This window comes from Haemorhous mexicanus, chromosome 25, assembly GCF_027477595.1.
Source record: "Haemorhous mexicanus isolate bHaeMex1 chromosome 25, bHaeMex1.pri, whole genome shotgun sequence".
Classification (NCBI taxonomy): Eukaryota; Metazoa; Chordata; class Aves; order Passeriformes; family Fringillidae; genus Haemorhous; species Haemorhous mexicanus.
In genome coordinates, this window is record NC_082365.1 from 3,205,599 (window position 1) to 3,224,782 (window position 19,184).

Consider the following 19,184-nt stretch of genomic DNA (forward strand, 5'->3'; position numbering starts at 1 on the left):
AGCCACCGATTTATTCTGGCCTTTAGGAAGACTGGGAATACCTGGAAGAAAATCCTCCTCATGGAAGGGAGAAGAGAGAGCTTTGACCAGGTGAGGAAAATATTTTCAAAGTGGTTTTTGGTTTTTTTGGGTTTTTTTGGGGGGGTGTTTTGGGATTTTTTATCTCTTGGCTGCCACCAGAATGCAGGAATTGCCCAAATTCCCAAATTCCCGGTGGGAATGTGAGCAGGGCAGCTCTGAGGGAAGCTGGATCCTTTCCTGGCTGTGCTGAGGTTAAAAAAGGATTATTGCTGCTGGGAACAAATTCATCTTTCTGCCTTCCCGAGGAGCTGGAAGCTCCTTCCACGAACCCCAGGAATCCGTGGAGCCGGGATTTGTAGGAATTCCAGCAGGATCCCGCTTGCAGCGTCCAGCTCTGAGCCGGTTTTTGGGATTTTTCCGCCTCCGTGTGCTGGGAATTGCTGGAGCTGGGCGGGTCGGGGGGGAATTGTGGCTCCCCGCGGGGTGAGGGAGGCGCGGGGTGTCCCGGCAGGGTGGCGGTGACACCTGGGTGACATCCCCGGTAAGGGCAGGGCGGGGTCCGGCTGTGCCCCGGGGAGCCTGGGGAGAGGAAACAGTGAGAGAATCTGCGGGATGAAAGGGGAATCTGGGGGGTAAATGGGGAAATGTGGGGGATAAATGGGAAATCTGGGGGATAAATGGGGAATATGGGGGGTAAATGGGAGAATATGGGGGGTCAATGGGGAATATGGGGGGTAAATGGGGAAATCTGGGGGGTAAATGGGGAAATCTGGGGGGTAAATGAGGAATCTGGGGGGTAAATGGGGGATCTGGGGGATAAATGGGAGAATCTGGGGGATAAATGGGGAATCTGGGGGATAAATGGGGAATCTGGGGGGTAAATGGGGAATATGGGGGGTAAATGGGGAAATCTGGGGGGTAAATGGGGAATCTGGGGGGTAAATGGGGAATCTGGGGGGTAAATGGGAAAATCTGGGGGATAAATGGGAAATCTGGGGGATAAATGGGGAATCTGGGGGGTAAATGGGGAATATGGGGGATAAATGGGAAATCTGGGGGGTAAATGGGGAAATCTGGGGAATAAAGGGGGAATCTGGGGGGTAAATGGAGAATCTGGGGGGTAAATGGGGAATCTGGGGGGTAAATGGGGAATCTGGGGGGTAAATGGGAAAATGTGGGGGGTAAATGGGGAATCTGGGGGGTAAATGGGGAATCTGGGGGGTAAATGGGAAAATCTGGGGGGTAAATGAGGAATCTGGGGGGTAAATGGGGAAATCTGGGGGGTAAATGGGGAATCTGGGGGGTAAATGGGGAATCTGGGGGGTAAATGGGAAAATCTGGGGGATAAATGGGAAAATATGGGGAATAAATGGGAAAATATGGGGAATAAAGGGGGAATCTGGGGGATAAATGGGAGAATATGGGGGATAAATGGGGAATCTGGGGGGTAAATGGGGAAATCTGGGGGATAAATGGGGAATCTGGGGGATAAATGGAGAATCTGGGGGGTAAATGGGAAAATGTGGGGGATAAATGGGGAATATGGGGGATAAATGGGGAATCTGGGGGTAAATGGGGAATATGGGGGGTAAATGGGAGAATATGGGGGATAAATGGGAAAATCTGGGGGATAAATGGGGAATCTGGGGGGTAAATGGGAAAATGTGGGGGATAAATGGGGAATCTGGGGGGTAAATGGGGAATCTGGGGGGTAAATGGGGAATCTGGGGGGTAAATGGGGAATCTGGGGGGTAAATGGGAGAATATGGGGGATAAATGGGGAATCTGGGAGATAAATGGGAGAATATGGGGGATAAATGGGGAATCTGAGGGATAAATGGGAGCATATGAGGGGTAAAGGGGGAATATGGGGGATAAATGGGAAAATATGGGGGATAAATGGAGAATAAATGGGATAAATGGGAAAATATGAGGGATAAATGGAGAATCTGGGGGGTAAATGGGGAATCTGTGGGATAAATGGAGAATCTGGGGAATTAATGGAGAATATGGGGGATAAATGGGAAAATATGGGGGATAAATGGAGAATGTGTGGGATGAGTGAGAATCTGTGGGACCAATGGAGAATCTGTGGGACAAATGGAGAATCTCTGGGATCAATGGAGAGTCTATGGGATAAATGGGGAATCTCTGGGATAAATGGGAAGATCTGTAGGATAAGTGGGGAATCTCTGGGATGAATGGAGAACCTCAGGGCTAACTGAGCAGATCACGCAGCTCTCCCCGTGCTCCCCCATCCCCTGATCCCTCAGCTCCCTTCCCCTGCCACCACCACCCCCGACCCTTTGTTTCAGCCCCCGAGCCCCCCAAAACCCGGCAGACACCCCCAGGTGGGGCAGGCAGAGGTGTCCCCTCCGGGGAGCTGCTCCTCGCAGAGGGGAGAAGGAGACCCCCGAGGTTCCCCCGGCAGTCCCGGCGTACCGAGGGGACACGAGGGGTCCCGGAGGGGCCGCCCCTCACACGGCCGTCTCCTGCCCCCCGCCGGCCTCCTCCTTCTTCCTCTTCATCTTGCAGAAGCCGTGGAGGCCGCAGAAACAGGCGAAGGTGAACTGGGGCATCGCCGGGAGCAGGAGAGCGACTCCGGAGACCTGGAGGGGACAGGGAGAGGAGGCAGGGCAGCAGCTGGGGGTGCACGGGCAGGAGGGAGGGTGGGGAGCACCCCAAAATCCCCAAACTGGGGCATCACCTTGGACTGGGACACAACTCTCCTTTTCCCTTTTCCCCCTTTCCTTTCCTTTCCTTTCCTTTCCTTTCCTTTCCTTTCCTTTCCTTTCCTTTCCTTTCCTTTCCTTTCCTTTCCTTTCCTTTCCTTTCCTTTCCTTTCCTTTCCTTTCCTTTCCTTTCCTTTCCTTTCCTTTCCTTTCCTTTCCTTTCCTTTCCTTTCCTTTCCTTTCCTTTCCTTTCCTTTCCTTTCCTTTCCTTTCCTTTCCTTTCCTTTCCTTTCCTTTCCTTTCCTTTCCTTTCCTTTCCTTTCCTTTCCTTTCCTTTCCTTTCCTTTCCTTTCCTTTCCTTTCCTTTCCTTTCCTTTCCTTTCCTTTCCTTTCCTTTCCTTTCCTTTCCTTTCCTTTCCTTTCCTTTCCTTTCCTTTCCTTTTTTATTACAAACCTCCCCAAAGCCCAGCTCACACCACTGCCCAACAGCTGCAAAATGTAATTATGCAAATGCAAGGCCGGGGGGTTTTAAATAAATAACAAACCCTGGCAGAAATGCTGGCTGAAGGCTGAGCTTCCTTCACTCCCTGCTTGAATTCCCAGCTTTTCCCCAAATCATGGAACCCCAGACTGGGTTGGGTTGGGAGGGACCTCAAAGCCCACCCAGTGCCACCCCTGGCGTGGGCAGGGTCACCTTTGTCACCATCCCAGGGTGCTCCAAGCCCCGTCCAACCCGGCCTTGGGCACTGCCAGGGCTGGCAGCATCCCTGGATACCCTCCGGGGCGCTTTCCTGATGATTTCACCCCAGAAGGGGCAACTTCATGATGATTTTACCCCAGAAGGGACAGTTCCCTGATGATTTTACCCCAGAAGGGACAGTTCCCTGATGATTTTACCCCAGAAGGGGCAGTTCCCTGATGATTTCACCCCAGAAGGGGCAGTTTCCTGATGATTTCACCCCTGGGGCAGATCCCTGATGATTTTACCCCTGGGGCAGTTCCCTGATGATTTCACCCCTGGACACTTTCCTGATGATTTTACCCTGGGTCACTTTCCTAATGATTTTGCTCCCTGGGGCAGTTCCCTGATGATTTTACCCCTGGGGCAGTTCCCTGATGATTTTGCTCCCTGGGGCAGTTCCCTGATGATTTTACCCCAGAAGGGGCAGTTTCCTGATGATTTTACCCCAGAAGGGGCAGTTCCCTGATGATTTTACCCCAGAAGGGGCAGTTCCCTGATGATTTTACCCCAGAAGGGGCAGTTCCCTGATGATTTTACCCCAGAAGGGGCAGTTCCCTGATGATTTCACCCCAGAAGGGGCAGTTCCCTGATGATTTTACCCCAGAAGGGGCAGTTCCCTGATGATTTTACCCCCTGGACAGTTCCCTGATGATTTTACCCCTGGGGCAGTTCCCTGATGATTTCACCCCTGGACACTTTCCTGATGATTTTACCCTGGGTCACTTTCCTAATGATTTTGCTCCCTGGGCACTTTCCTGATGATTTTCCCTCGGGGCAGTTCCCTGATTATTTTATCCCTGGACAGTTTCCTGATTATTTCACCCCAGAAGGGGCAGATCCCTGAGGATTTCACCCCTGGACAGTTCCCTGATGATTTCACCTCCCCAGACCCGGGGGCCCCCCTTCCTTGGTGTGCTCGGGAGAGGCGCAGAGAGCAAAGAGATCGCTCCAGGAAAGAGGAAATTTATTTTTCTCAGATAAATGTAAATAAATAAATAAATATGAAATGAAGAGGAAATTTTTATTTTCTCAGGTAAATTTATATAAATATAAATATAAATATAAATATAAATATAAATATAAATATAAATATAAATATAAATATAAATATAAATATAAATATAAATATAAATATAAATGTAAATATAAATGTAAATATAAATGGAAGAGGAAATTTATTTTCTCATATAAATATTAAATATATATTTTTTATATATTTATTTAAAAATTGTATTTATATGGATGTTAAGATATAGCATATATATAATTTATATATAATATTTATTAATAGAAATATATAATATATAATGTATATAGTAGTACATAAAATATAAAACAATATATATTATACATAATATATAATATATAATATATTATATATTATCTATTATATATTATATATAATACTTCATATATTATATATAATACTTGATTATAGATTATATATATAATATATAATATAATATATACTGTGTATTATGTCTATTTTATATATATATATATATATATATATAAAATTTGTGTATACATTTATATACGTATATAAAACTGTTATCTATAATTTTTATAAATATATATAAAATTACCTGAGCATTTATCAGAGAAAAAGGGCCAGAAAGCCCCCGGCAATCTCTCAGAGCCTCTGCAAGGGAGAATCTTCCCCTGCCCTGCTCTTGTTCGTGACCGGGGGGCAAAAAAGTTCGTGTCAAGGGGAGGGCGGGGCTGGCGGGGCAGGAGGGACAGAGGGGACAAGGGGGGACAGAGGGGGACAGAGGGGGACAGAGGGGGACAGAGGGGGACAAAAGGGGACAGAGAGGACAGAGGGGGACATGGGGACAGATGGGACAGAGGGGACAGAGGGGGGGCGAGGGGGGACAGAGGGGGACAAGAGGGGGACAAGAGGGGGACAAGGGGGACAAGGGGGGACAAGGGGGGACAAGGGGGGACAGAGGAAGATGGGGGGGACAGGAGGGGACAGAGGGTGACAGAGGGGACAGAGAGGGGGCGAGGGGGACAAGAGGGGACAAGAGGGGACAGAGGGGGACGAGGGGGGACAGGGGGGACAGAGGAGGATGGGGGGGACAAAGGGGACAGGGGGAGGACAGAGGGTGACGGGGGAACAGAGGGGGACAGAGGGGGACAAGGGGGGACAGAGGGGGACAGAGGGGGCTAAGGGGGGACAAGGGGGGACCGGAGGGGACAGAGGGGACAGAGGGGGACAAGGGGGGACAGAGGGGGACAGAGGGGGACGAGTGGGGGCGAGGGGGGACAGAGGAGGATGGGTGGGACAAGGGGGACAGGGGGAGGACAGAGGGTGATGGGGGGAATAGAGGGGGGGACAAGGGGGGAACAGAGGGGAAAGGAGGGGACAGAGGGGGACAAGGGGGGACAGAGGGGGACAAGGGGGGAACAAAGGGGGACAAGGGGGAGCCGCTCACATCCCAGCCCTGCCCTACCGGGAGTGCGCGGCTGCAGCTGTAGCAGGACAGGGACAGCGACAGGGACAGCGACAGCGACAGGGACAGTGTGGGGGCCGCTCCAGCCCTGCCCCCCCGGCCCTGGCCCAGCCTCTCCTCGCTCCGGGGCTGTTCAATCCCCAAATTCAAGCACGCTGCCCATCACCCCCAGACAATCCCGGACCTCCCAGGCAGCTCCCCAGGGCTGCCTGCGCCACCCCACGTCCCCGTGTCCCCCCCCAGCTCCTTCTGCAGACACAGCCCCCCCCCCCGAGAGCCTGGGGGGTCTGGCTGGGACCCCCCAGGGACCTTTGGAGATGTTTGGAGCGCTCGGGCTTTGCAGGCTGAGCCTGTGCTCCCATTCAGGCGGGGACAATGATGAATGAGCCGCGGAGAATGGAGGAGCCCAGCTGAGGCTGACGCTCCTGTTCCCCTTGAAAAGGTGGGGAAAAAATGCTGGAGGAGCAGAAATAATGAAAAAAAAAAATAAAAAAATGAAATGAGCAGGGTCGGGCAGCGCTGACAGGAGCCCCGGCTGATTTGCAGGCTGCCCTCTCCATTCAAGGCAGAAGATCCTGGGGATAAAACTGGGAGAAAATGAGCGGAGCATTAAAAATGGAAAGCTGGAGAATTCTCTTTCGGCCAAGTGCACCACCCCGGGCCGCGTTTGTCACTGTCGCGGTGAGGAATGGGGAGCTGGCTGCAATCAGCACGCTCACTGTCAGAATGTCACTGTCCCCGAGCACGGAAAAATGTCTGTCTGCAGCGGCTGGGCCGAGCCTGCTCCCTAACCCAGCAATTCCCGTTTCCCTGGCTTTGCCGGACACCCGGGCAGCTCCGGGCAGCAGGAGGGAAGGGCAGCAGGGGTGGCCCGGCTCTGGTGACACTCCCAGGTGACACCAGTGGGACGCTCAGGCACCAGCACCTCTCCTCCCGGCTGGTTTTTCTCCCTCAGCTTTCCTATTTCTGGGAGACGCCTTTTAAAAAATTCACTTTTTAGGGAATCTGTTGGAAAAAACAACAAGTTCTGGATTTCAGAGCTGCCTTTTGCTGCTGGGCCCTTTCCTTGGGAAAGAAGATTATTTGCAAAGGAAATCCGGGCTGTGTTTTTGGCAGGGAGCAGGATAGAATTGAATTATTTGTGATGAAAAAATAATTTAAAAAATAATAATTTCATTTGCCTTTCATGCTAACTGCTCCATCCATACCCACGGTCACACCCACACCAAGGATTTGAGGAGGGACTGATGATTTTGGGATCTCCAGCCTGGTTTTTAAGATCCACTGGCAGGATCCCCGTGGCAGGGTCACAGCTGGGTGAGATTATTTGCAAAGGAAATCCGGGCTGTGTTTTTGGCAGGGAGCAGGATGGAATTGAATTATTTGTGATGAAAAAATAATTTAAAAAATAATAATTTGCCTTTCATGCTAACAGCTCCATCCATACCCACGGTCACACCCACAGCAAGGATTTGAGGAGGGACTGATGATTTTGGGATCTCCAGCCTGGTTTTAAGATCCACAGACAGGACCCCCGTGGCAGGGTCACAGCTGGGTGTCCTTCTCTGTGGATCCTGGGCCTTCCTGGGGATGCTCCATGCACTCAGTTTTGCCCGGGATTTTTTTTTGTTCCTTTGATTTTTAAGCATCCAAAGTTCAGCTCCTGCCTCTCACAACTCTCTTGGGACACAACCCCTTTCCCACACTCCTCACCCTCCTCCTCCTCCTCTTCCTCCCAGCCCCCAAATCCACCCAATTTACCATTTCTCAACTTTTCAAACCCATTATTTCCTAGCTTGCCTTTTTATTTTTATTTCCCCCCAAAAATTTAAAAAAAAAAACTCAAAAAACCTCAGACTTTTCGCCGCTTACAACCAAACCCCACTTCAAAGCTGCTTCTCTAATGAGCAGCCGAGCACTAAAAACCCAACAACAGAGGAGCCAGAGGAGGGAGGGGATAAAACCGACCTGAAAAGCGGCGCCATCCCTTTAAGGGGAGATAATGAAGGGAGAAGATGCTGCCTGGCATGTTTGCAGAGAATCGCTAATTAAAACATCGCTGCTGTAAAGTCTGCTGATGCCATTGATTCTTCCCCCCGCACGGTTAATTTGCTGCTGGCGAGGCGAAGTCGCCGGGGTCCTCATTATAAAAATTTCACTGGCTGCAGCTAATGGTTGTAATTAATAGGTGCAATAAATTTCAAATGGGCAGCCGGGGTGTTCATTAGCTCGGGGCTGACTCAGCACCGGTGGCCTCACCAGTTCCTAAATAATCCATTCCCAGGCAGCCAGGAGGAGGAGGAGGAGGAGGAGGAGGGTGACACAAATGCTGCAGCCCAAATTCCCCACCCAGGGCAGAGCTGGATAAATAATTCCCGGATTTGTGTCTTTTTTCCCCCTCGTTTTTCTTTTATTGTCCCGCTGGTGAATTATCTCCCCCGGCTTTTCCCAAAAGCCCAGATTTGGGGTGGGATCAGCACTCGAGGAACTGAACCCTCCGAGGGAAAAAATCCAACAACAACTCCTCACACTCAGGCACGGATCAAAGCCAGGCATGGCTTGGGTCGAGGATTTGGGATTTAAGGTGGATTTTAATTTCCTGGTTCTTCTCCTGAGCCAGGATTGAGCTCCAAACCCCCCCAGGCTCCTCCTGAGCACCATTTCCCCCCTGGAAAATCCCATGTGAGCACCACCCCTCCCAGAGGGGCTGGGTGTCCCACGGGGCGCAGCTTTGATTGAACAACTCTGCTTTCTGCTCATTATCATCTGGCTGTAATTAAAATATTCATAATTGGCACCCAAATTATCCCCTGGCACCGGGAGCAGGGGGGCTGGGTGACCCAGCAGGGAGGTGCTGCTGCTTCCCTGTGCTGCCTGTCCCAATCCCAGAGGGAATTTGGGAGCTGCACATTCCAAAATTTGGGCTGGATTTGGGAGCTGGTGTTTCTGTGCCTGCACATTCCAAAATCTGGGAGCTGGTGCTTGTGTCCATACATTCCTGAGCCAAAATTTGGGCTGAATTTGGGAGCTGCCTGCAAATTCCAAAATTTGGGCTGAATTTGGGAGCTGGTGCTCCATGCCTGTTCATTCCTGAGCCAAAATTTGGGAGCTGGTGCTTCTCTGCCTACACGTTCCAGAATTTGGGATGAATTTGGGAGCTGGTGCTTCTGTGCCTGCAAATTCCAAAATTTGGGCTGAATTTGGGAGCTGTTTCCTCTGTACTTGCACATTCCTGAGCCAAAATTTGGGCTGAATTTGGGAGCTGCTGCTCTCTGCCTGCCCATTCCTGAGCCAAAATTTGGGAACTGGTGCCCTGAGCCTGCACATTCCAGAATTTGGGATGAATTTGGGAACTGGTACCCTGTGCCTGCACATTCCTGAGCCAAAATTTGGGAGCTGATGCTCTATGCCTGCACATTTCTGAGCCAAAATTTCAGCAAAATTTGGGAGCTGCTGTCCCTGTGCCTGCACATTCCAAAATTTGGGCTGAATTTGGAAGCTGGTGCTCCATGCCTGCTCATTCCTGAGCCAAAATTTGGGCTGAATTTGGGAGCTGCTGCTCTCTGCCTGCCCATTCCTGAGCCAAAATTTGGGAACTGGTGCCCTGAGCCTGCACATTCCAGAATTTGGGATGAATTTGGAAACTGGTACCCTGTGCCTGCACATTCCTGAGCCAAAATTTGGGAGCTGATGCTCTATGCCTGCACATTTCTGAGCCAAAATTTCAGCAAAATTTGGGAGCTGCTGTCCCTGTGCCAGCACATTCCAAAATTTGGGATGAATTTGGAAGCTGGTGCTCGGTGCCTGCACATTCCTGAGCCAAAATTTGGGAGCTGGTGCTTCTCTGCCTGGACATTCCAAAATTTGGGAGCCGGTGCTTTTGTCCTTACATTCCTGAGCCAAAATTTGGGCTAAATTTGGGAGCTGGTTCTTGGTGCCTGCACATTCCAGAATTTGGGATGAATTTAGGAGTTGCTGCCTCTGCGCCTGCACATTCCAAGATTTGGGCTGAGTTTGGGAGCTGGTGCCCTGAGCCTGCACATTCCAGAATTTGGGCTGAGTTTAGGAGCTGCTGCCCTGAGCCTGCACATTCCAGAATTTGGGCTGAGTTTAGGAGCTGCTGCCCTGAGCCTGCACATTCCTCAGCCAAATTTGGGAGCTGGTGCCCTGAGCCTGCACATTCCAAAATTTGGGAGCTGCTGCCCCCAGGGGCTGCTGTGGCAGCTCGGGCGGCTCCGTTGGGGACAATTCCCGCTCCTGGCGGGACAAGCCCGAGCCTGTCCCGGTTTTGGGATGCTCCGAACCCGGATCCCGGACGGGATGCCTCCCCCCTCCCTCCCGGCGCTCATTAGCTGTAATTAGCGCTCTCCTCCATCATTCCTGCCAGCTCAGGAAGGATCTGGGATTGCTGGAGGGGCCCGGCTGCTCCAGAATTTGCCTTTATCGGTTGTTTTGGGGGGACAGAAACACCCGGGAATGCCCTGGAGCGGCTCCTGCTCCATCTCCTCCCAGCCCGGCGCTGGGATGCTCTGGAATTTGGGTGGGGTCTGCAGGAGTGGGGGCTGTGGGGTGGGGTCTGCAGGAATGGGATCCATGGCAGTGGGATCTGCAGGAGTGGGGGCTGTGGGGTGGGGTCTGCAGGAGTGGGGGCTGTGGGGTGGGGTCTGCAGGAGTGGGATCTGCAGGAATGGGGTCTGCAGGAATGGGATCTGTGGGGTGGGGTCTGCAGGAGTGGGATCTGCAGGAATGGGGTCTGCAGGAATGGGGGCTGTGGGGTGGGGTCTGCAGGAGTGGGATCTGCAGGAATGGGGTCTGCAGGAATGAGGGCTGTGGGGTGGGATCTGCAGGAATGGGATCCATGGCAGTGGGATCTGCAGGAATGGGGGCTGTGGGGTGGGGTCTGCAGGAGCGGGGGCTGTGGGGTGGGGTCTGCAGCAATGGGATCTGCAGGAGTGGAGTTTGTGGGATGGGATCTGCAGGAATAGGATCTGCAAGAATGGGATCTGCAGGAATGGGATCTGCAGGAGTAGGGTCTGCAGGAATGGGGTTTGTAGGATGGGATTGCAGGAATGGGATCTGTGGGATGGAGTCTGCAGGATGGGATCTGCAAGAATAGGATCCATGGCAGTGGGATTTGCAGGAATGGGGTCTGCAGGAATGGGGTCTGTGGGATAGAATCTGTGGGGTAGGATCTGCAGGAATGGAGTTTGTGGGATGGGATCTGCAGGAATAGGACCTGTGGGATTGGGTCTGTGCCATGGGGTCTGTGCAATGGGGTCAGTGGGATGGGGTCTGCAGGAATAGGTCCTGTGGGATGGGGTCAGTGGGATGGGGTCTGTGGGATGGGGTCTGTGGGATGGGATCTGTGGGATGGGATCTGTGGGATGGGGTCTGTGGGGTGGGGTCAGTGGGGTGGGGTCAGTGGGGTGGGGTCAGTGGGGTGGGGTCTGTGGGGTGGGGTCAGTGGGGTGGGGTCTGTGGGGTGGGGTCTGTGGGGTGGGGCTCCTGCGAGCCCCTGACTGAAACCCCTGAGTTAAATCTCTCTAAATCTCTCTGTAAAAGCCCCGGGGGAAACGGGGATGGCAACCAACCCCAGGAGGTTTGGCACCGAGTCACCAGGCCTGGCTGCTGACCACCAGCCACCCCCACCAGTGTGCCCAGCCCCTTCCCAGCTCCCTCCATCCCTTCCCTGCCTCGCCAAAGGAAACATCAATCCATAAAAGCAGCGAGAGCCATTCCCAGGGGATCAGAGATCACCAAAACTGCTTGGAGCTGCTTCACCTACAGCGGAGCCTAAAATATCAACGGGAAATTTGGGGATACCCCAGACCTGGAAGTGTCCAAGGCCAGGTTGGATGGGGCTTGGAGGAATCTGGGATGAGCTTTAAGGTCTCTTCCCACCAAATCATTCCAGAGAGGATTTTCTTCCCCACCACCACATTTTGGGGTGCAACAAAGCAAAATTACCAAACCTGGGGTGGTTTTGGTTGGTTGGCCCCACCTTGGCACCCTCATTCCAGGATCCCATTCCCGTTTGGAGCAGCCCTGAGAGGGGAGAGAGGGGCCAAGCCAAGAGTGAGATTTGGGGTTACCCCATCCCTGGAAGTGTCCAAAATGGGGTTGGACAGGGCTTGGAGGAATCTGGGATGAGCTTTAAGGTCTCTTCCCACCAAATCATTCCTGAGAGGATTTTCTTCCCCACCACCACATTTTGGGGTGCAACAAAGCAAAATTTCCAAAGCTGGGGTGGTTTTGGTTGGCTGACCCCACTGTCCCCACCTTGGCACCCTCATTCCAGGATCCCATTCCCGTTTGGAGCAGCCCCGGGGCAGGGGCACAGGGGCCAAGCCAAGAGTGAGATTTGGGGTTACCCAATCCCTGGAAGTGTCCAAGGCCAGGTTGGATGGAGCTTGGAGAAATCTGGGATGAGCTTTAAGGTCCTTTCCCACCAAATCATTCCTGAGAGGATTTTCTTCCCCACCACCACATTTTGGGGTGCAACAAAGCAAAATTTCCAAAGCTGGGGTGGTTTTGGTTGGCTGACCCCACTGTCCCCACCTTGGCACCCTCATTCCAGGATCCCATTCCCGTTTGGAGCAGCCCCGGGGTGGGGCAGGGGGGCCAAGCCAAGCGTGTCCCCCTGAATGGCTCGGGGCAGGCATTGTCACGGGTGAATTTTCTGAATGAGCAAATCCTCATTAAAAAATAATTAAAACAGCCCAGGCAAGATTGGCTTAATTCCTTTCATTTTGACGGATGGTGTTTGGTTTTGATGATTTATGTGCCAGCTCTCCTGCTCTCATTGTTGGAACTCATGGGATTTCATGATTTTCTTCCTTCCACACCTCCCTGAGTCATGGGATTACAGCTGAACCTCAGCTTTTTTCCCTTTTTTATCCCCTCCAAGGACTATTATTTTTAAAGATGCATTCCAGGCTGGTGAAATAAACTTGAAAGCTTGACACCCAAATGAGTCAAAGCTCAGGAAGTGAGAAAAGAGAAACTAAAGAAGGGAGAAATTGCTCGTTTCCTGCTCGGTGAGGGGGGAGGAAACCCCACAGGGCTGGTGGGGTGGTGGGGGGGCTGCAGGAATGGGATGGGGGTGTGGGAATGGGGTCTGGGGGGTGGGGAGTGTGTGATTGGGTCTGTGGGGTGGGATCTGTGGGGTCTGTGGGGTGGGATCTGTGGGGTCTGGGGGGTGGGGATTGTGTGAATGGGTCTGGGGGGTGGGGATTGTGTGAATGGGTCTGTGGGGTGGGATCTGTGGGGTCAGTGGGGTGGGGATTGTGTAAATGGGGTCTGGGGGTGGGGATTGTGTAAATGGGGTCTGGGGGGGTGGGGATTGTGTAAATGGGGTCTGGGGGGTGGGATCTGTGGGGTCAGTGGGGTGGGGATTGTGTAAATGGGGTCTGGGGGGTGGCATCTGTGGGATAGGATCAGCAAGAATGGGGTCTGTGGGATGAGATCTGTGGAGTGGGATCAGTGGGGTCTGGGGAGTGGGGATTGTGTAAATGGGGTCTGTGGAGAGGGGTTTGTGGGGTCTGGGGGGTGGGAATTGTGTAAATGGGTCTGGGGGGTTGGGATATGCAGGAATGGGGTCTGAGGGATGAGATCTGTGGGGTCTGTGGAGTGGGGTTTGTGGGATGGGGTTTTTGTAAATAGGGTCAGTGGGGTGGGATCTGCAGGAATGGGGTGGGATTTGTGGGAATGGGGGGTATGGGATGGGATCTGTGTGTGGGGGGGTTGTGTTAATGGGGTCAGTGGGGTGGGGTCTGCAGGAACGGGGTCTGTGGGGTGGAGTTTGTGCAAATGGGGTCTGTGGGATGGCATCTGTGGGATAGGATCATCAGGAACGGGGTCTGTGGGGTGGGGTCTGTGGGGTCTATGGGATGGGATTTGTGTAAATGGGGTCTGTGGGATGAGATCTGCAGGAATGGGGTCTGTGGGATGGGGTTTGTGTAATGGGGTCCATGGGGTGAGATCTGCAGGAATGGGATGGGATTTGTGGGAATGGGGTGTATGGGATGTGATCTGTGGGGTGGGATCTGTGGAATGGGGTCCGTGGAGTGGGATCTGAACCCCCCCCCCTCCTCTCCCACCCCCCAGACCCACCAGACTTTGCCTTTGCACCTTCACCAAGTCCCGATTTGCCGAGCCCTGCCCTGGATTTTAACCCCTCCTCCTCTCCTGCTCCTGGCCACCACCTCCTCTCCCCACCCTCGTGACACCGGCCGGGCCACCACCTCCCGGCCGCGGTGGGGACAGCCCCTGCCTGCCACAAACCGGGTGGCCCCAGCTCTGTTTGGGCTGGGGGTGCCCAAATTTCCCTGAATCCTCTTTTCCCCCCACTCAGGGCTGCAACCCTCGGGAATGCCCTCGGGAATGCCCTTGGAAATGCCCTTGGAAATGCCCTTGGAAATGCCCTTGGAAATGCCCTTGGCCTCTTCCTGGCGCTTTTATTCCGGGGGATGCAGCTGGGGATGCTTTGAGCCGTGTGGGAAAAGCTCCAAAATGCCAAAACCCACAAAACCTCTCCCTGAATGGGGACGGCCCCGCCGCCCCCGGGCGCCTTTTGTGTCCCCACCCCTCTAGCAAGGCCCTGCAAGGCTTCAGTGCCCCCTTTCACTCGTTCTTGACCCCAAATCAATCCCAGAGGCTCAGAAGGGGCTCGGGAGCTGGTGTGGAGGTGCCTGGCAGGTGGAGTCCCTCCCCTGTGTAGCCCATGGCTTTTCGCCCTACATGAGTTCGGGAGAGCAATCACATAGGAATAAAAAGCCATAGACCACAGCAGAGGGCTGAGCAGGAGGAGGCAGCGGTCTGGGGGAAACGGGAGGGAAAAGGGAAAGGAGAATGGGGGGGAAAACAAATCTTTGGGCTAAGCTGTCCTCCCTCCCCGTGAGCAGCTGGGAGCACAACCCCAAAGCCAGGCTGGGCTCCCACCCCAAAGCCAGGCTGGGCTCCCACCCCAAAATCAGGCTGGGCTCCCATCCCAAAGCCAGGCTGGGCTCCCACCCCAAAGCCAGGCTGGGCTCCCACCCCAAAGCCAGGGTGAGTTCCCATCCCAAAACCAGGGTGAGTTCCCCTCCCAAAACCAGGCTGGGTTCTACCCCCAAAGCCAGGCTGGTCTTCCCCCACAAAACCAGCATGAGTTCTCATCCCAAAACCAGGCTGGGCTTCCCCCACAAAACCAGGGTGAGTTCCCATCCCAAAGCCAGGCTGGGCTCCCATCCCAAAGCCAGGGTGAGTTCCCATCCCAAAACCACAGTGGGTTCTCCCCACAAATCCAGGCTGGGCTCCCATCCCAAAACCATGGTGGGTTTCCATCTCAAACCAGGGTGATGTCCCATCCCAACACCAGGCTGGGTTCTCCCCCTCAAAACCAGGCTGGGCTCCCACCCCAAAATCAGGCTGGGCTCCCACCCCAAAACCAGGGTGAGTTCTCATCCCAAAACCAGGCCAGGTTCTCCCATCCCAAGCCAGGCTGGGCTCCCACATCAAAGCCAGACTGGGTTGTCACCCCAAAGCCAGGCTGGGCTCCCATCTCAAGCCAGGTTGTGTCCCCACCCCAAATCCAGGTTGTGTCCCCACCCCAAATCCAGGTTGTGTCCCCACCCCAAATCCAGGCTGGGTTCCCATCCCAAATCCAGGCTGGGTTCCCATCCCAAATCCAGGCTGGGCTCCCACCCCAAATCCAGGCTGGGCTCCCACCCCAAACCCCCCTCAGCCCCACGGGGCCGCTTCTCCAGGGTTCTCCAGGGGTCAGGAGGAGCGATCCCAGCCTGGAATGTTCCCTCCCTCAGCAGGAGCTGACCCCGTGCCCTGCAGGATTGCAGGGACAGCTTCAAACGGCGGTGCCACGGCCGGGATCCGTGTCCCCGTGCCCCTGGAACGGCCGATTTCCCCTCTCCGGTGTCCTGGCCACGGCCCCGCCTCACCCCGGGCAGCACCCGGCATCCTTTCCCCTGTGCCGCTTTCCAGAATCCCAACAAACCCCACGGAGCTGCAGCTGGAGCCCGCCCTGGCTGCAAACGGAGCTGCACAAATCCCCGCCGGCACATCCCGCATCCCTGTCCGAGGAGGAGCCGCTGGAGCCCGCAGGATAAACCCCATTTTTAGGGACAAGGATAAACCCCATTTTTAGGGACAAGGATAAACCCCATTTTTAGGGGACAAAGATAAACCCCATTCTTAGGGACAAGGATAAACCCCATTTTTAGGGGACAAAGATAAACCCCATTCTTAGGGACAAGGATAAATCCCATTCTTAGGGACAAGGATAAACCGCATTTTTAGGGGATAAAGATAAACCCCATTTTTAGGGGACAAAAATAAACCCCATTTTTAGGGACAAGGATAAATCCCATTTTTAGGGACAAAGATAAACCCCATTTTTAGGGACGAAGATAAACCCCATTTTTAGGGACAAAGATAAACCCCATTTTTAGGGGACAAAATTAAATGCCATTTTTAGGAGCAAACACTCACCTCCGGGTGCAGCCTCCCCCTGCCCAGCAGAAGAAAATCCTGCAGATTTTCTTTTGAAAAATCGGACTTTTCGGGCCACCAGGGGACTCTGCCGGGAGCGGGAGCTGCAGCCCCGCGGTGGCCCCGCTGCCCCCGGAGCTCACCTGGCGGATGCTCGGCCAGGTTCACCCGACAGAGCCGCCTTTGTGGGCTCAGACAAAGGCCCAAAGAAAGGTCTGGCTGCCAACCCTCCTCCCCCGCGGTCCTTTCCCCCCTCCTCGGGCCTTTTCGGGGGAGTTTCCGTCTCTGGAGGCACCAAAAGGTGACAAGGGGACGCGTTCCAGCTCCGCCGAGAGCCGGGCACGGCGCTGATCCTGCGGGCAAACCTCGGGGAGGCTCCTGGGGTGGCACCAGGAGTGCCCAGGTGTCCCTGGGAGAGCTCTCCGCACCTGGGGAAGCTCCTGGGGTGGCACCAGGAGTGCCCAGGTTGTCCCTGGGAGAGCTCTCCGCACCTGGGGAAGCTCCTGGGGTGGCACCAGCCGTGCCCAGGTGTCCCTGGGAGAGCTCTCCGCACCTGGGGAGGCTCCTGGGGTGGCACCAGGAGTGCCCAGGTGTCCCTGGGAGAGCTCTCCGCACCTGGGGAAGCTCCTGGGGTGGCACCAGGAGTGCCCAGGTGTCCCTGGGAGAGCTCTCCGCACCTGGGGAGGCTCCTGGGGTGGCACCAGGAGTGCCCAGGTGTCCCTGGGAGAGCTCTCCGCACCTGGGGAGGCTCCTGGGGTGGCACCAGGAGTGCCCAGGTGTCCCTGGGAGAGCTCTCCGCACCTGGGGAGGCTCCTGGGGTGGCACCAGGAGTGCCCAGGTTGTCCCTGGCAAAGCTCCCTCCCCCCGCCAGGACCCCGCGTTCATCAGCGGCTGTTAATTCGTTAATTGCCGGGGGCTGATGAGCTCAGGGTGGGAGATTCCCTGGCTGGCCGGAATCCCTGGGAAATGCAGGCTCTCCGAAACGCAGGTTCTCGGAACTCCAGGTTCTCACGCCGCCGGGAGGGAGGCAGGGAGGGATTCTGCTGCGGTTTGCAGTAGCAAAGAACACGACTGTGACCTACAAAGAGCTCCTGGGGCGCAGGGCAGCTCTGAGCTGGCGTTTTCCCAAGGTTTTGCCTCTTTTATCTCCCCTGAAGGGAGAGGGGGAAGGGTCACGGGGTGCCCCACCTGTGACACGGCCGCGGGACCCTCCAGGCCCTCCCCAGGACGGTGTTGTCACCCCCACCAGTATCCCAAAACATGGGGCTGCGCTGGAACATCCCAAAATTCTGTCCTTGGGAGCGGGTGCTGCGCTGGGGAGATCTCTGGGGGAGGCCCCCAGGTGTGGGGGGAGCAACAGGACCCCCACATGGGTCCCTGCCCTGAGTGTCCAGGGCAGTCCCTATGGAACAGCCCCAAACCCTACAGATCAGCCCCAAACCCTACAGAACAGCCCAAACCCTACAGATCAGCCCCAAACCCTACAGAACAGCCCCAAACCCTAAAGAACATCCCCAGTCCCTGTGGAACAGTCCCAGACCCTACAGATCAGCCCCAAACCCTACAGAACATCCCCAAACCCTACAGAACACCCCCAGTCCCTATGGATCAGCCCCAGTCCCAAGGAACAGCCCCAAACACTACAGAACATCCCCAGTCCTAACGAAACAACCTCAAACCCTACAGAACATCCCCAAATCCTACAGAACATCCCCAAATCCTACAGAACACCCCCAAACCCTACAGATCAGCCCCAAACCCTACAGAACAGCCCCAGTCCCTATGGAACAGCCCCAAATATTACAGATCAGCCGAAACCCTACAGAACAGCCAAAATCCCCGTGGATCAGCCCCAGTCCCTATGGATCAACCCCAATTTCTACAGATCAGCCCCAGTCCCTATGGATCAGACCCAATCCCTGCGGAACAGCCCCAAACCCTACAGAACAGCTCCAATCCCTATGGAACAGCCCCAGTTCCTACAGATCAGCCCCAAACCCTTCACATCACCCCCAATCCCTATGGAACAACCCCAGTCCCTATGGATCACTCCCAATCCCTATGGATCAGGCCCAATCCCTATGGATCACCCCCAATCCCTATGGATCACCCCCAATCCCTATGGATCACTCCCAATCCCTATGGATCACTCCCAATCCCTATGGATCACTCCCAATCCCCACAGATCACCCCCAGTCCCTATGGATCAGGCCCAGTCCCCACAGATCACCCCCAATCCCAGCGTGGACAGTGACAAATCCCTCACTTCGTCTCCTCATCTCTTCAGGACGCGGCCCTGGCGGCACCCGAGGCCTCCCCACGGAGGTGGCACCTGGCAGGGCACGGGCTGCTGTCCCCAGCACGAGGACACGTGTCCATGCCAGTGCCACCGTGCCCTGCCCACACCGCGGGGACCCCAGGGCTGCCCGGAGCCGCCGGCCGAGCGCGCTGAGCTCACCTTTGGCAGCGTGGCACGGGAAGGGCCCGGTGCCAGCGGGGCCAGGGCTGGCACGGCGCTGCCATCGCCCTCACCGTCCTCTCCTCCCCGAGCCCCCCGGGCAGGGGGTGCCCGGCGCTGCTCGGGGTGGGGCTCACCAGCCTTTTTGGCACCCCCCGACCTTTCCGTGCTGCCACCCCCGAGCTGCGCGGGCACAGGGCTGAGGTGGTTGTGCTGCGAGGGGCTGGGAGAGGAGGGAGGGAGGGAAGGAGGGAGGGAGGGAGCGGGGTCAGGTATTTCTCCATCCCTGGCTCGGCAGGGCCGGTAACAAAGGCGCTATTGAACTGCAGCCGCTCTGGTCTGTGAAGCAG

General features: G+C 54.9%; 1 protein-coding gene across 5 annotated transcripts; it reads right to left on the reverse strand.

Moving 5' to 3' along the window:
• Positions 1-142: 142 nt before the first annotated feature.
• BLACAT1 (BLACAT1 overlapping LEMD1 locus) lies at positions 143-19,134 on the reverse strand. Of its 5 annotated transcripts, none has more exons than XM_059867814.1 (4): positions 18,835-19,134; positions 16,377-17,419; positions 2,464-2,630; positions 143-600 (listed from the first exon to the last, which is right to left on the reverse strand). In XM_059867814.1, the coding sequence occupies exons 2-3, from the start codon at positions 17,259-17,261 to the stop codon at positions 2,499-2,501; spliced, it is 1,017 nt and encodes a 338-aa protein (XP_059723797.1). In that variant the 5' UTR covers positions 17,262-17,419; positions 18,835-19,134; the 3' UTR covers positions 143-600; positions 2,464-2,498. The 5 variants fall into 5 exon arrangements, with proteins under 5 accessions (XP_059723797.1, XP_059723796.1, XP_059723794.1 ...); XM_059867813.1 differs by having other exon boundaries at positions 16,377-17,454; XM_059867811.1 differs by having other exon boundaries at positions 16,377-17,527; positions 18,835-19,133.
• Between the last annotated feature and the right edge of the window lie 50 nt (positions 19,135-19,184).